This window comes from Oncorhynchus mykiss, chromosome 8 (genome assembly GCF_013265735.2).
Source record: "Oncorhynchus mykiss isolate Arlee chromosome 8, USDA_OmykA_1.1, whole genome shotgun sequence".
NCBI classification, from domain to species: domain Eukaryota; kingdom Metazoa; phylum Chordata; class Actinopteri; order Salmoniformes; family Salmonidae; genus Oncorhynchus; species Oncorhynchus mykiss.
This window is the reverse complement of record NC_048572.1, coordinates 46,747,119-46,764,087: the sequence shown is the minus strand read 5'-3', so window position 1 is coordinate 46,764,087 and position 16,969 is coordinate 46,747,119. Positions and strand designations below refer to the sequence as shown.

The window sequence follows — 16,969 nt, the reverse complement described above, 5'->3', positions numbered from 1 at the left end:
TCAGGTGTCCCAACTCTTCTCTAGAAAAAATATCATTTTGTCAGCAAGACAATTTTGGTGTTTTGTAACAGATGTCTCTTTCCATTCATCAAATAGATGCTGGAATTATTTTGGAGTGGATGAACATGTGCAGGTAGCCTACTTTTTTCCTGTCTTTATTATTAGCCCCATACATACCCCGAATGTTAAGGTATAATTCGCACTTGGACCATGAGCCATTTAAACTGAACAACACTTTCGATGTCGAAAGCCAAATAACATCGAACAATTGACGAAAGAAGTGCATCTCTCAGTTTGAGCGTGATTGAGGGAGAAAGAGACTGAGAAACGAGATCAAACCTAAAGTTAGCATGGCAGAGGAGTGGAAAAAATCTAAATGTCAGCTTGGTGTTTAGAGGTTGTTGTTGTTGTTGTTTACTTCTGTCCCTTTTAGCCTTTTCTGTTTTTGGTGTATATCTGAAAAGTAAATGGAAAAGAAGCGTGAAACTGCTAGCTTAGGCTGTGTTGTCATTGATCGTGCAGTGGGTTACCTGCCCTGAGACCTGAAGTAGTGTCGCCATCGCCCGATCAGGTCCATCCCACTGGGCACACCACATAATTTCAACATGGACATTTTGGTTGAGAAGTTGAAGTTTATTCACACACTCAGACAGCCAGAAGTTTGTTGAATTCCCAATGTGTTATCACTATTCTTTCAACCACAACTAAAAGCAAACCAAATTCCAATGGAAAAACAAGGTTAGATATTTTGTATTTTTACAGCAATGTAATGTTATCACTTTGCTTCATCTAAAAGCACAACCAAAGGACATGGATTGTAGTTGAGATTACATAAAAAATACATGGTGCAAGTGATCAATGCTGTTCAGATTATTACAGCAATTGTGAGGATCGCCACAGACCTGCGACCTTTGCATGCTATCTTGAACATGCATGCCTTCTATGATTACATAAATGAGACTTTTATATTTACAGTAGGCTAACCTCAATGTGGCCATGGATATGTTACTCATTTTAAGGTTGAATAAACACTTACATTAGGCTATTTACTGTATTACAAAATCATTGAATTGTGTTTGGTTGACAATGCAACTAAATATCAACTTTTAAAGAATATCTAATGCTTCGATAGTTTAACAAATAATATACAGTGCATTTGGAAAGTATTCAAACGCCTTGATTTTTCCACATTTTGTTCCGTTACAGACTTATTCTAAAATTGATGAGGAAAACATTTTTATTTAAATAATCTACACCCAATACTCCACAATGGAAAAGCGAAAACAGGTTTTTAGAAATGTTTGCAAACTATAAAAAAACAGATACCTTATTTACATAAGTATTCAGACCCTTTGCTATGGGGCTCAGGTGCATCTTGTTTCCATTCATCATCCTTGATGTTTCTTCAACTTGATAGGAGTCCACCTGTGGTAAATTCAATTGATTGGACATGATTTGGAAAGGCACACACCTGTCGAAATAAGGTCCCACAGTTGACAGTGCATGTCAGGGCAAAAACCACGCTATGAGTTATAAGGATTTGTCCGTAGAGCTCCCAGACAGGATTTTTTCGAGGCACAGATCTGGGGAAGGGTACCATAAAATGTCTGTAGCATTGAAGGTCCCCAAGAATAGTGGCCTCCATCATTCTTAAATGGAAGAAGTTTGGAACCACCAAGACTCTTCCTAGAGCTGGCCACCCGGCCAAACTGAGCAATCGGGGAAGAAGCGCCTTGGTCAGGGCGATAGTCAATCTGACAGCGCTCCAGAGTTCCTCTCTGGATATGGGAGAACCTTCCAGAAGGACAAACATCTATGCAGCACTCCAACAATCAGGCCTTTATGTTTGAGTGGCCTGACAGAAGCCACCCCTCAGTAAAAGGCACGACAGCCTGTTTGTAGTTTGCCAAAAGGCGCCTAAAGATTCTGACTGTGAGAAACATTTTGCAACTCATGATTACATCTTCAGTCGTTGTGGGAAAGACGCAACGTTAAATACATTTGTAAACAACTGGTTACAGTTCAGAGCCAACCTGGATACTAAGGAGATTCTGAGGGAAATCGATGAGTATCAACATACTCCATCATGGAAAGATCTGGCTAACTCACAAAATAACTCTAACCTGACAAGAAAAGAGAGACAGGTTCATCTATAGACACGGACAATTTACTTACCGTTGAACTAGAGGCTAGTGCTCTTTCTGGAATCTATGAAACACTTAAAGTTGTGTGATGAGGTACAAGGGCTAAGGGGGAGTTTGGAGTTTCGCAAGAGTGAAATTCTCACACTCCATGGAGAAAACAAAGTACTTACAGCCAAGGTAAACACCCTTGATTCCAACATGGGTTGTCTACACGGGGAAAAGAGAGCGATGAGGGAGTCGCTACTAGACATACAAAGCATGCATGAAAATCTAAATATTTTCTTGGATTCCCGAGGACACCCAATAATCCAGAGGGGGTGATCAGAGAGTTCATGCAATCCGCCTTGAAACTTCCTTTAGAGGCTGTAAACAAGGTGGCTTTCCACCGAGTGTGCAGACTTGGAGCGACAAGACCAAGAGTCCCCAACCTATCATCACAAAATTTGAACACTACCAACAAAAGGAGCTGATCGAGAGCAGGGGAAGGGAGCTTGAAGAGACCAAATTCTCAATGACGAATTTCCCCGGGAGATAAACGAACTTTGCAAGAAGCTGTATCCTGTGCAGAGTTAGCAAAGGGAGAGGGGTAAGCGTGCCTTTCTCATTGTGGACAAACTCTTTATAGATGGACAGCTCTTCCGAGACAGCTCCATGACACCATGGCTGTACTAAATTCTACGGAGACGTCAGGGTTCCAAAAAAAAGAAAAAAAAGTATGGGATCTGTAAAAATATCTGAACACTATGAAGTTGATATGAACACACACACACTCAATTACATGCTCACTTACACACACGCACAGACAGATAGACTTGATCTTGTTCTGTTCTATCCTCTCTTTCTCTCTCTGTCAAACTTTTCTATAATTTAATGTGTTTTGCTAATTTATCTTTTCTGTCTTTGTCTACATATTTATCTATGTTTACGACAAACAAGGGGAAGATACCAGAACAGCGACATTGAGGAATAATAACATTGTACGGGATACGTTTGTAGTGAAGCCGTCTCTATAGTAATGCAAGGTCTCTTTCATTATCATGTGAAACATCAATTGCTATGGAAATGCTGGGATGTGTTTTTCTATGAAAATTATGTTTAAGGTAATTATGATGAAACTATGATGGTGATACGATAGGGATTACAATTATCATCCTGAATATTAAGACTGTACTCCATGTTACACACAGACACTCAAACATGCAAATTGGCTGGGTTATTATTTATTTGGACATCACACATTATAGTCTTACTTTTATCCAGACATCGTGCACACTCTTACTTAATAACATCTAATATCATACACATCAACCTACTCGGATTTACTACACACAATATCTTGACCCAATTTTCTAACATCTGTGGCATTGGCTCACAGGCAAGGGACTAAAACAAATATTGCTAGAACCTGTTTCTTGAATTCTAAATATCAGACATTTGAAATCTCTCATTTTGACCCTCATAATAACTCTGATGGCAGTAACTTTACAATCACTTATTATGGTAAATTTCGACTGAGAATAGCATCTAGTTATGGTGAAGGGTGAAATAAGTATAGCCAGTTATAATTGTAACGGTGTAGCAGATTATAAAAAGAGAAGATGAGTCTTTACGTGGCTAAAATAATAGGAATATAACATAGGAAACTCACTACATCCTGATGAAGTTATGGGGTGGTGAAATAATTTTCTGTCATGGACAAAGGAACTCAAAAGGTGTGACGATATTAACACATTTACTGAATGTTCAAAGGCACTTACATTTTTTTGTCTTGCCCATTCACCCTCTGAATGGCGCACATACACCATCCATGTCTCAATTGTCTAAAGGCTTAAAAATACTTCTTTAACCTGTCTCCTCCCCTTCATCTACACTGATTTGAAGTGGATTTAACAAGTGACATGATATGCTTGACTTGCAAAAGTGATGCATCATTATACAGGTGTGGGATGGTTTTGTCGAAACAGATGTGGTGGGGAAAAAAATGTTTAAGCCTCAGCCCAGATCAGCTCGGCTCTGCACTACTGGGAGTCTCAATGGTCGGAGGTAGACTGTTTGCTCAGCATATGGAAGGTTTATTTTTAGGTCTGAAACGCGACGGCAGCTCCCAAGCCACAACGATACTGAAGAGCTTTACAGCCGCATAAAATGCATGCATGTGTAAAAGAGTTGGAGAGAGAACGAAAGAGACGAGTTAAGGTGAGGCCAACATCCATTACCTTCTTATATCCATAAAAAAGTGCTGACTACATGGAGGATGCTAACTGGCCACAAGCCTCTAGTGCAGAGAAGTTAATGTGGGTCCTTTATTGTAGGAACAGCATGTGACTTTTATTTTGATATGCTCTTCTGGAGGTTAAGAGAAGAGCAGATGTTAATTTAGGCAGTCTTGAGATTGGTGTGACTGCAGGTGCCATGCTGGTTTTATGATTTTGCCTTTCCCTAATTAGTAGTACTCTACTATTAAACATTGAAGTCTTGGATTACAGAGTTGCATTGTACCTGGTCATTCCAACTGTTGGATTCGAAATGTTGAACATTGAGATATTAAAGACATGATAGTATAGTAAGGAGTGAGATCTGTAGAAAGACCGAGTGGATGTGGAATGTGCTGGGTGGACTGGGTGGACGGGAGGAGATCAAAGGATTGCCATAGGGGAGACAGATGGACATCTGTGGACTAGGCGAAGGAGGGGTTGAGGTCAGGAGGTGAGGTCAGATCCCCTGAAGGGAGTAATAAAGGTTTACTACCAGTTTCCCGTGGAACCATAAGATGTAAGGATTGGAGACAAATAGTGTCTTAAGGGGAATATATATATAACTGTGATGGGAAAAATGTTGGGTGTCTTTGTTACAGCTGTACAGATCCTTTTGGGAAGAATAAACTTGGTTAAAGCTTCTCTAGTGTCCGTGAGTGACTTACTAAGAACCTAACAATACTATTGGTCTTATGTTAACATATCATTTATTTTATTAAAATAGAAGCTTATTCCAAATTAATGAACCTCTGTTACGGTTTAACCATTTTTTCCCATGTGGCTGCACTACAGTCCCGTATGTTGATATGCTCTTCTGGAGGTTAACAAGTGACATGATATGGTTGACTTGCAAAAATGATGCGTCAATATACAGGTGTGGGATGGTTTCGCAAGAAAGGGCAATCTTTTTGAATATGAAAGTGGATGAAAAACTCATTAATCTATATTTTGGTGATTCCCTTATAAAATGGGTAAAAGTTATGTATAGCAACCCCAGATGTAAATAGCGGCTACTTCTCAGAGTTTTGAATTGTCAAGTAGTTAAACAAGGGTGTCCGCTGTCACCATATCTATTCATTATGGCTATCGAAATGCTAGCTATTAAAATCAGATCAAATAACATTGAAGGATTAGAAATCCAAGGCTTAAAAACAAAGGTGTTCATGTATGCCAATGACTCACATTCTATATTAAGTCTGCAAGCTAAATTCCTGCAATGTCTCATTGAAGATATAGATAACTTTTCTGGACACTGGACTAAAACCTAATTATGATAAGTGTACAATATTACATATTGGAACTATAAAAAATACAACTTTTACATTACCTTGCAGTTTACCTATAAAATGGTCTGAAGGTGAAGTAGACGTACTTGGTATTCATATCACAAAATATATAAATGAGCTCTCCACAATGAATTTCAATAGAAAACTAGTAAAAATAGACAAGCTCCTGTAACCATGGAGAGGTAAATACCTGTCTATTTATGGATAAATTGCCCTGAATAACTCGTTAGTCATATCAGTTTACTCACTTACTTATGGCGCTGCCTACTCCTGATGATTTGTTTTTCAAATCATATGAGCAAAATATATTTAGCTTTATCTGGGATGCTAAACCAGACAAGATAAAGCAAAGCATGCCGATCTATATAACGAATATGAACTGGGTGGGTTGAGATTATTAAATATAAAAGCATTGAACCTCTCTCTAAAAGCTTCACTTATTCAAAAGTTGTATTTGTATCCTAAATGGTTCCCAAGTAGATTACTAAGAAAAGCTTATAATTTTTTTTTTAAATGACCTTTTTGCCTTTGTGCAGATTGCCATGTCTCAATTTTGATTAATTGAAAATAATACTTTTTTTCGAAGTATCTCTCTTTTTCAAACAAGCATTGCAGAGCTGGCTACAATTTCATCCGCTTGAAAAGATAGAACACATATAATGGCTGGACTCAAATGTTCTGGTTGATAAAATACCTGTATTTAAATATGCTTGAAAATTGGTATTTAGTTTTTAAATGATATTGGAATGGTAGCGTTATGTCTTTCATGGAGTTTATCAGAATATTATGGGAAGGTCTGCTCAATCGAAGATTACAACCATTTGATTTCAGCATTACCCCAAAAATGGAAGAGGCAGGTTGCAGCGGGAGGAGGTAGGGAAGTGGTCTGTCTGCCCAATATAAAGGATCAAAACTGGTGGAGGAATAAAAATAGCATAAATAGGAAAGTATACCAGTTTAATTTCAGGACCAGGATGTTGTCTATTCAAGTAATAAGGCCCGAAAGGTGTGGTATATGGCCAATATTCCACGGCTAAAGGCTGTTCTTATGCGCGACGCAATGCCGAGTGCCTTGGATACAGCCCTTAGCCGTGATATATTGGCCGTATACCACAAACCCCTGAGGTGCCTTATTGAAATCATAACATTTTTACAAATGTAATTAGAACAGTAAACAAGTCGTTTGTATCATACCCATGGTATATGGTCTTATATACCACGGCTTTCAGCATTAATGGCTCGAAGAACCCGGTTTATAATTTTTGTTGAACCCTGGGTTGAATTGAAACGATAGCTGTTGATGCAAATCATATATAGGCCTAAATAGTATAATTCATGATTTCTGACTTATAAGCTGTGGTTACATTTAATTTGCTTTGTTAAACCTACCCTTTGGAATGACTTTGATAGCAACAGTGAATATATTTAGTTATTAAGAGGTCTCTTAATAATCATTCTCATGATAGAACATTGGTTAAGCAGAGCTAAGCAGAGCCGGGCTTGGTTAAAAACATGGATAGGAGACTAAATGAATAGCCTTAGATCAACTCTCCAGTAGTAGGTACTGCCCAGCCTTATTTTTGGGGGGATAGTGGATACAACGTTGAAGATCTTACGTTGTTTCAAAGGTACAAATGTAACATATTTTATATAAGTGTCACGTTCTGACCTTTATTTCCTTTGTTTTGTCTTTATTTTAGTATGGTCAGGGCGTGAGTTGGGGTGGGCAGACTGTTTTGTGTTTCTATGTCTTTCTAAATTCTGTGTTCAGACTAGTATGGTTCTCAATCAGAGGCAGGTGTCGTTAGTTGTCTCTGATTGAGAATCATACATAGGCAACCTGTTTTTCACTATTGGTTTGTGGGTGATTGTTTCCTGTGTCAGTGCCACATGGGACTGTTTCGGTTTGTTCACAGTTATTGTTTTTGTATTTTGTGTTCATGTTGAGTTTTTCTTATTTAAACATGGACACTTACCACGCCGCATCTTGGTCCGATCCTTGCTACACCTCTTCAGAGGAAGAAATCAGCCGTTACAATAAGGTTTGTCTATGTTGAAAATTTGTTACAATGGTGACATTATCCTGTGGTTTTAAATTTCACCCTCAAAACAACAGTTAATTCTTTCAAATCCAACATATTTTCTACGTCACATTATGTTGACACAACCAGTTTGTGGCAGGCTAGTGGTTAGCTTACTAGCTTTAGAAGTGTGAAGTGTCATTGCTTTTCTTTTTAATAAAGGAGCATGGAGAGTCACACTCCAGTATTTTTTTCATGCTTTATTGACAGACAGTAGAAACCATGGGAGATAAGTGAAGGGAAAACAAAGTTGAAAGGGGCACATAGGGATTTAACGTGAGATCAAATCTCAAGTGGGACAAATGCAGTTGAAGTCGGAAGTTTGAATACACCTTAGCCAAATACATTTAAACTCAATTTTTCACAATTCCTGACATTTAATCCAAGTAAACATTCCCTGTCTTAAGTCAGTTAGGATCACCATTTTATTTTAAGAATGTGACATGTCAGAATAATAGTGTAGAGTGATTTATTTCAGCTTTTATTTATTTCATTACATTCCCAGTGGTTCAGAAGTTTACATACTCAATTAGTATTTGGTGATAGCATTGCCTTTAAATGGTTTAATTTGGGTCAAACCACAAGCTTTCCACAAGCTTCCCACAATAAGTTGGGTGAATTTGGGCCCATTCCTCCTGACAGAGCTGGTGTAACTGAGTCCGGTTTGTAGGTGTCCTTGCTCACACACGATTTTTCAATTCTGCCATCCAATTTTCCATAGGATTGAGGTCAAGGCTTTGTGATGGCCACTCCAATACCTTGACTTTGTTGTCCTTAAGCCATTTTGCCACAACTTTGGAAGTATGCTTGGGGTCATTGTCCATTTGGAACACCCATTTGCGACCAAGCTTTAACTTCCTGACTGAGGTCTTAAGACGTTGCTTCAATATATCCACGTAATTTTCCTGCCTCATGATGCCATCTTTTTTTGTGAAGTGCACAAGACCCTCCTGCAGCAAAGCACCCCCACAACATGATGCTGCCACCCCTGTGCTTTACGGTTGGGATGGTGTTCTTCGGCTTGCAAGCCTACCCCTTTTTCCTCCAAACAGTTCTATTTTTGTTTCATCAGACCAGAGGACATTTCTCCAAAGTACGATCTTTGTCCCTATGTGCAGTTGCAAACCGTAGTCTGGCTTTTTTATGGCGGTTTTGGAGCAGTGGCTTCTTCCTTGCTGAGCGGCCTTTCAGGTTATGTCGATATAGGACTTGTTTTATTGTGGATATAGATACTTTTGTGCCTGTTTCCTCCAGCATCTTCACAAAGTCCTTTGCTGTTTTTCTGGGATTGATATGCACTTTTCGCATCAAAGTACGTTCATCTCTAGGAGAAAGATCGCGTCTCCTTCCTGAGCGGCGTGACGGCTGTGTGGTCCCATGGTGTTTATACTTGCGTACTATTGTTTGATTAATTAGGGCCGATTTCAAGTTTTCATATCAATCGGAAATCGGTATTTTTGGACACCGATTTGTCAGATTATTATATATATATATATATATATATCTTTTTTTTTACACCTTTATTTAACTAGGCAAGTCAGTTAAGAACACATTCTTATTTTCAATGACGGCCTAGGAACGGTGGGTTAACCTCCTTGTTCAGGGAAAGAATGACAGATTTTTACCTTGTAAGCTCGGGGATTAAATCTTGCAACCTTACAGTTAACTAGTCCAACGCTCCAACCACCTGATTACATTGCACTCCACGAGGAGACTGCCTGTTATGCGAATGCAGTAAGAAGCCAAGGTAAGTTGCTAGCTAGCATTAAACTTATCTTATAAAAAACAATCAATCAATCATAATCACTAGTTAACTACACATGGTTGATGATATTACTAGTTTATCTAGCGTGTCCTGCGTTGCATATAATTGATGCGGTGCGTATTCACGAAAAAGCACTGTCTTTGCTCCAACGGGTACCTAACTATAAACATCAATGCCTTTTCTTAAAATCAATACACAAGTATATATTTTTAAACCTGCATATGTAGTTAATATTGCCTGCTAACATGACTCGTTGCGAACTGTGAAGACTTTCTTCCTAACAAAGACAGCCAACTTCGACAAACGGGGGATGATTTAACAAAAGCGCATTTGCTGTACCTAACCATAAACATCAATGCATTTCTTAAAATCAATAGACAGAAGTATATATTTTTAAACCTGCATATTTAGCTAAAAGAAATCCAGGTTAGCAGGCAATATTTACCAGATGAAATTGTCACTTCTCTTGTGTTCATTGCACGCAGAGTCGGTGTATATGCAACAGTTTGGGCTGCCTAATTTGCCAGAATTCTACGAAATTATGAAATGACATTGAAGGTTGTGCAATGTAACAGGAATATTTAGATTTAGGGATGCCACCCGTTAGATGAAATAGGGAACGGTCCCGTATTTCACTGTTTTCGAGATGTTAGTTTCCAGATTCGACCATATTAATGACCTAAGGCTCGTATTTCTGTGTGTTATTATGTTATAATTAAGTCTATGATTTGATAGAGCAGTCTGACTGAGCGGTGGTAGGCACCAGCAGGCTCATTCATTCAAACAGCACTTTCATGCGTTTTGCCAGCAGCTCTTCGCTGTGCTTCAAGCATTGAGCTATTTATGACTTCAAGTCTATCAACTCCCGAGATAAGGCTGGTGTAACCGATGTGAAATGGCTAGCTAATTAGCGGGGTGCGCACTAATTGCATTTCAAACGTCACTCCCTCTGAGACTTGGAGTGGTTGTTCCCCTTGCTCTGCATGGGTAACGCTGCTTTGAGGGTGGCTGTTGTCGATATGTTCCTGGTTCGAGCCCAGGTAGGGGCGAGGAGAGGGACGGAAACTATACTGTTTCACTGGCAATACCAAAGTACCTATAAGAACATCCAATAGTCAAAGGTATATGAAATACAAATCACATAGAGAGAAATAGTCCTATAACAACTACAACCTAAAACTTCTTACCCGGGAATATTGAAGACTATTGAAAATGAACACCATATGTTCTCATGTTCTGAGCAAGGAACTTAAACGTTAGCTTTTTTTTTTTTTTTTTACTTGGCACATATTGCACTTTTACTTTCTTCTCCAACACTGTTTTTGCATTATTTAAACCAAATTGAACATGTTTAATTTTTTATTTGAGGCTAAATTGATTTTATTGATGTGTTATTAAGTTAAAATAAGTGTTTATTCAGTATTGTTGTAATTTTCATTATTACAACAAAAACAAAATTGAATCGTCCGATTTAATCAGTATCGGCTTTTTTTGGTCCTCCAATAATCGGTATCGGCGTTGAAAAATCATTGGTCGACCTCCAGTACCTTCAGGCATTTGGAAATTGCTCCCAAGGATGAACCAGACTTGTGGAGGTCTTGGCTGATTTCTTTAGATTTTTTCCATGATGTCAATCAAAGAGGCACTGAGCTTGAAGGTAAGGCCTTGAAATACATCCACAGGTACACCTCCAATTGACTCAAATGATGTCAATTAGCCTATCGGAAGCTTCTACAGCCATGACATCATTTTCTGGAATTTTCCAAGCTGTTTAAAGGCACAGTCAACTTAGTGTATGTAATCTTCTGACCCACTGGAATTGTGATACAGTGAATTATAAGTGAAATAATCTCTGTAAACAATGGTTGGAAAAATGACTTGTCATGCACAAAGTAATGTCCTAACCGACTTGCCAAAACTATAGTTTGTTAACAAGACATTTGTGGAGTGGTTGAAAATCGAGTTTTAATGACTCCAACCTAAGTGTATGTAAACTTCTGACTTCAACTGTAGCAGTGGCAACTCTGTCACTGACTGAAATGTACATTTCATCCACCTCCCACTATTAGTCATCTTTTAAGAAAAGTTTTATGGGAGCTGTTATGAAACAAGATGTTTAATAAATGAGTGGAGATACTAAAGCAGAGAGACAAGCCGTAAAAGTACTAGCTGCCAAGCTTCCTAAAATATGGCTGTGCAGATGTGAGGAAATTGTGAGTTGACACTGGTGTCCTAGAGTGAACTCTTTCCACTCCAAGTATCGAACCCAGACCGCATGATGGAAGAGCTTGTTTGCCATCTGAGCTAAAGCCTTGGTTTAGCTCTTGGAGCTAGCATGAGCCTTCAGGTTTAAGACAAGTTTATTTACCATGCAAATGTAGTGCAATGAACCAATCATTTCTTACATTGTTGAGTAAGTTGTCAAGACAAGTTACGCATCACATTCACTCATTCGGTGATCAATGTCCTTATCATAACTAAAGTGGAGTGTCTACTTCAAAATACTTATTTACTCTTTAAAGTGTTAGGATCTTATTTTTTAAAGTAAATAACTCACGGACACTAGAGAAGCTTAACAAAGTTGAATTCTTCCCAAAGTGTCGACACAGCTGTATTCAGACAACAAAAAAAAAACATTTCTCACCATCACAGGTGTGTGTGTATATATACACTCCTCCTTCTCTCCAATCCTTACATCTTGTAGTTCCACAGGAAGAGGGTAACAGGATAATAAACCCTTTACTCCCTTCAGGGGATCTGACCTGACCTCCTGACTTCAACCCCTCCTTCGCCTAATCCACCGATGTCCATCTGCTTCCTCTATAGCAATCCTTTGATCTCCTCCCGTCCACCCAACACATTCCAAAGCCATCTGTCTTTCTACAGAAAACCATTAACTTCTGACATAAAACCCACTCCTTATATTCTATGCTTCTGATCTATCATTTCTTTAATATCTCAATGTTTTAAAGTTTAACCCGATTCCAACAAAAGCTAGAATCCTTAGTTGTTACATCCATTTTAGGACTTGTATATTAATAATATTCTTCAATAATCAATGGGCATATATCATTTACAAATGCCTCATGAGCTTATTTCAACGGTACCTCATCAGAACCCAAAATATATCATCTTGTTTTACTCCATTGTTTGTAAACAACAAATGTTGTTTACAACATAACATGGTTAAAACTATGCCTCATAACATGGTTAAAACTATGCATTTGATATCATGGATGGTCAGTCCTTGCACCCATAGCTCTGTCTATGAATGTGTGGTTACATTTCTCCAGCCCCATCCCTTAACTTTTTGGGTGAAACGGGCAGGGAGACGATTTGTTATTGTTGCAGTTAAGGATTCTAGCTCTGTCACTCAAAGGCTTGTAGTGGAGACTGATTTCATCTTTCCATCTCAACTAATTTCTATATTGAGTTGTAATAATAGAAACCTGGACCAGTGTTCTCTCAAATGTTAAGCACATTTCTTTGTCTTCTGAGTGAAAATTCTGCAACTTCCAGTGTGCGTTTACTATGCACACTGAGGCTGTATCCGCTTTAAGTTAGTTTCAGACAGTTGTCATGTAGGCTACTGTGGCTATTTGATCATAATGTAGACCTACCAGATTAGCATACCATTAAAAAAAATGCTTTCTATAACATTTTACGTGGAAATGGCTGTTCTATTATTCAGCCTACAGTACCAGCCAATGTTTGGTGTAAAATGTAGGCCTACATTGCATGAGACTAGGGAGGGTTTAACATTAACCTGTTTATCCACTTGTCCTTTAAACAAGGGGGTGACAAAATGTTTTGTTTGATAAAAAAAAACACTTTACAAAATAGTTATTATTCCCATACCATTATTACAGAGAACCAGACAAATTATGCTACCCTCTGCCTATTGGCTACTTAGCTTACTCAATAACCTCTCAAAATACAACACTGTGCCTTTAACCTTTGCGTGGTAATGTTACCCCCATATACCCCCACATTTTTTGCAAAATAAACACAAAATAAACACACCTTATTTACGTAAGTGTTCAGACCCTTTACTATGACACTAGAAATTGAGCTCAGGTACATCCTGTTTCAATTGATCATCCTTGATGTTTCTACAACTTGATTGGAGTCCACCTGTGGTAAATTCAATTTATTGGACATGATTTGGAAAGGCACATACATACCTGTTGTCTATATAAGGTCCCACAATTGAAAGTGTATGTCAGAGCAAAAACCACACCATGAGGTCGAATAGAATTGTTGAGACCCATATCTGCGGAAGGGTACCAAAACATTTCTGCAGCATTGATAGTCCCCAAGAATACAGTGGCCCCATCATTCTTAAAAGGAAGTTTTGAACCACCTAGACTCTTCCTAGAGCTGGCCGCCCCGGCCAAACTGAGCAACCGTCAGAGAGTAGGCTATGCGTCAGGGAGTTGACCAAGAATCAGAGTTCCTCTGTGAAGATGGCAGAACATTCCAGAAGGACAGCCATCTCTGCAGCACTCCACCAATTAGGCTTTTTTAATGGTAGAGTGGCCAGATGGAAGCCACTCCTCAGTAAAAGGACATGGCACCCCACTTGGAGTTTGCCAAAAGGCACCTAAAGGACTCTGACCATGAGAAACAAGATTCTCTAGTCTGATGAATCCAAGCTTGAAATCTTTGGCCTGAATTCTAAGCGTCAAGTCTGGAGGAAACCTGGCACCATCGCTACGGTGAAGCGTGGTGGCAGCATCATGCTGTGGGGATATTAGTCAGGATCAAGGGAAAGATGAATTGAGAAAAGTACAGAGATCCTTGATGAAAACCTTCTCCAGAGCTCTCAGGACCTCCGACTGGGGTGAAAGTTCACCTTCCAACAGGACATCAACCCTAAGCACACAGCCAAGACAACACAGGAGTAGCTTCAGGACAAGTCTCTGAATGTCCTTGAGTGGCCCAGCCAGATCTCTGCCAAAGGTGCTTCAACAAAGTACTGAGTAAAGGGTCTGAATACTTATGTTAATGTGATATTTCAGTGTCTTAAAGGTTTTTTCTTTGTCATAATGGGGTATTGTGTCTAGATTGATGATGGGAAAACGATTTAATTAATTTAAGAATAAGGTTGTAACATAACAATGTGGAAAAAGTTGAGGTCTGAATACTTTGACTGCACTGTACGTACAGTACCAGTCAAAAGTTTGGACACCTTATTCATGACTTTTTTTCCTTTATTTTTTTACAAATTTCTGCAATGTAGAATAATAGTGAAGACAACATTATGAAATAACACCTGGAATCATGTAGTAACCAAAAATAGTGTTAAACAAAATATATTTTTTTGTTTAATATATTTTTCAAAATGTATTTTATATTAGCAAAAGCCACCCTTTGCCTTGATGACAGTTTTGCACACTCTTGGCATTCTCTCAACCAGCTTCATGAGGTGGTCACCTGGAATGCATTTCAATTAACATGTGTGCCTTGTTCAATTCATGTCTGTAATTCATTTCCTCAATGTGTTTGCGATAATCAGTTGTGTTGTGAGAAGGTAGGGCTATCTTCTGTATTCTACCCCTATTTGGTAAAAGACCAAGTCCATATTATCGCAAGAACAGCTCAAATAAGCAAAGAGAAATGACAGTAAATCATTACTTTAAGACATGAAGGTCAGTCAATTTCAAGATACCCTGATATTTTATGGTACGATTATTAAACTCTTATGTCATGCTGCCCCTCACACGGTTGTCTTCAGTTTAAAGGGGCAGCCCATCCATTTATCAGACTCTATATGCCTTTTCTTTTTGTCATCATCTGAACATGAAACCTTATATTAAGTAATCCTTTTAAGGTAATGATCTACTTAAATTCAGATTTCTGTAGTGGACCACCTGTTTAAGTTATTTCAAACTGCCTATTAAATTCCTTGATATAAAAAGACATTGTCAGCATCCACTTTCAGTTTTTTTCTTCTACAGTATAAGTTCAATTAAAACCATAAAATTTGAATTATTAGAATGGACTTTCACATTCAAGTCAATGTTCTGTGATAGGTGTACAGGTGGCCATATTGAGTTTACCCATGAGTGCACTGTCAAGTTGCCAGTCAGATTAATTTTTTTTGTTCTAGTAATTCTATATCTATGGTTATAACAGGCCATTAAATGGTAAATTGAGGAAGTGGAATAGAAACCATTTATCACCGCTGACACAAGTCATTGTTGATCTCACTGTTATAGGGGAAAGGGGAAAGGGCTGTTGCCATGGTGCTGAAGGAGCTTCCGGGTAAAAAGGCATCCTCAGAAGGAAACCCCCTCCTCACCGTGACAACCAAGGTGGGCATGACGACCACCGACAGGAAGCAGCAATCAATCACTTCCTGGTTTGGTATACTGTACACAACGGCTTTTTTCGATTTCTTTACTTTGGCTTGCAGTGTCTGCTAAGCAACTTAGAATTCTGCACACATTTTTATATACAGCCTGGCAGTGAACCAATTAAGGTTAAATGCAGTGCCAGTGGCAGTGTTTCTTGCAGTGCCCCCTTGGGACTTAAAACAACTACCAACATATCACCAATGCTGTTCCCAATGTTTACTTGGCTTGCTGCTGGCTGCATGTGATTGTATTTTTGCAAGCTGGAGCTGCGTCTAGACCCTTTACAACAATCAAAAGTAAAAAGAGAATGTCAAATCTGTTCTGCAGCTGCAACATTCTATTTCTGAAAACAAACTGCAACATACACTCAAGGCCTTCTAAAAAATATTGGTATCGTCAATTTATATTACCGTTCTAAAACAATGCATGACATTTTCACATGTTAATTTTAAAACCATGAAAACCTGGGGTGAAATTACTTAATGTGTAATATTTTTTAAATTAAAACTCAACCACCCCCAGGGGCCTCCCGAGTGGCGCAGCAGTCTAAGTCACTGCATCGCAGTGCTTGAGGTGTCACTACAGACACTGGAGTCCCATGAGGTGAGGCACAATTGGCCCAGCGTTGTTAGGGGAGGGTTTATTCGGCTGAGATTTCCTTGTCCCATCAGGCTCCAGCAACTCCTGTGGCTGGCCGAGCGCCTGCACGCTGACATGGTCGCCAGTTGTACGTTGTTTCCTCCAACACATTGGTGCGGCTGGCTTCCGGGTTAAGCGTGCAGTGTGTCAAGAAGCAGTGCGACTTGTCAGGGTCATGTTTCGGAGGACGCGTGGCTCTCGACCTTCGCCTCTACCGAGTCCGTACAGGAATCGCAGCGATGGGATAAGACTAAATACTAATTGGATATCCCGAAATTGGGGAGAAAAAGGGGTAAAAGTACCTAAATAAATAAATAAATAAATATATCTATATATCTATCTATACATGCATGCATGCAGACTATGATTTCAACATTTAAATTCAAAATGAGAAACTTAGATGCTGCTTAGCTTTTCTTTTCTGCTCCAATCCAAGCAAT

The 16,969-nt window shown here is 38.9% G+C and overlaps 1 protein-coding gene across 5 annotated transcripts in view; it reads left to right on the top strand.

Annotated features, from left to right (window-relative positions):
* The window catches only part of pex5lb (peroxisomal biogenesis factor 5-like b), a 151,342-nt gene that overhangs the window by 39,082 nt on the left and 95,291 nt on the right, over positions 1–16,969 (top strand). For 3 of the 5 annotated variants that reach the window (XM_036985505.1, XM_036985508.1, XM_021612661.2), the window contains exon 2: positions 15,753–15,848. The exons of 1 other annotated variant lie outside the window; for it this stretch is intronic. In XM_036985505.1, coding sequence (XP_036841400.1) covers positions 15,753–15,848 — 96 coding nt within the window. Of the gene's footprint in view, positions 1–4,053; positions 4,341–15,752; positions 15,849–16,969 lie in introns of those variants that run through there. One more of the 5 variants, XM_036985506.1, reaches the window with a different exon arrangement.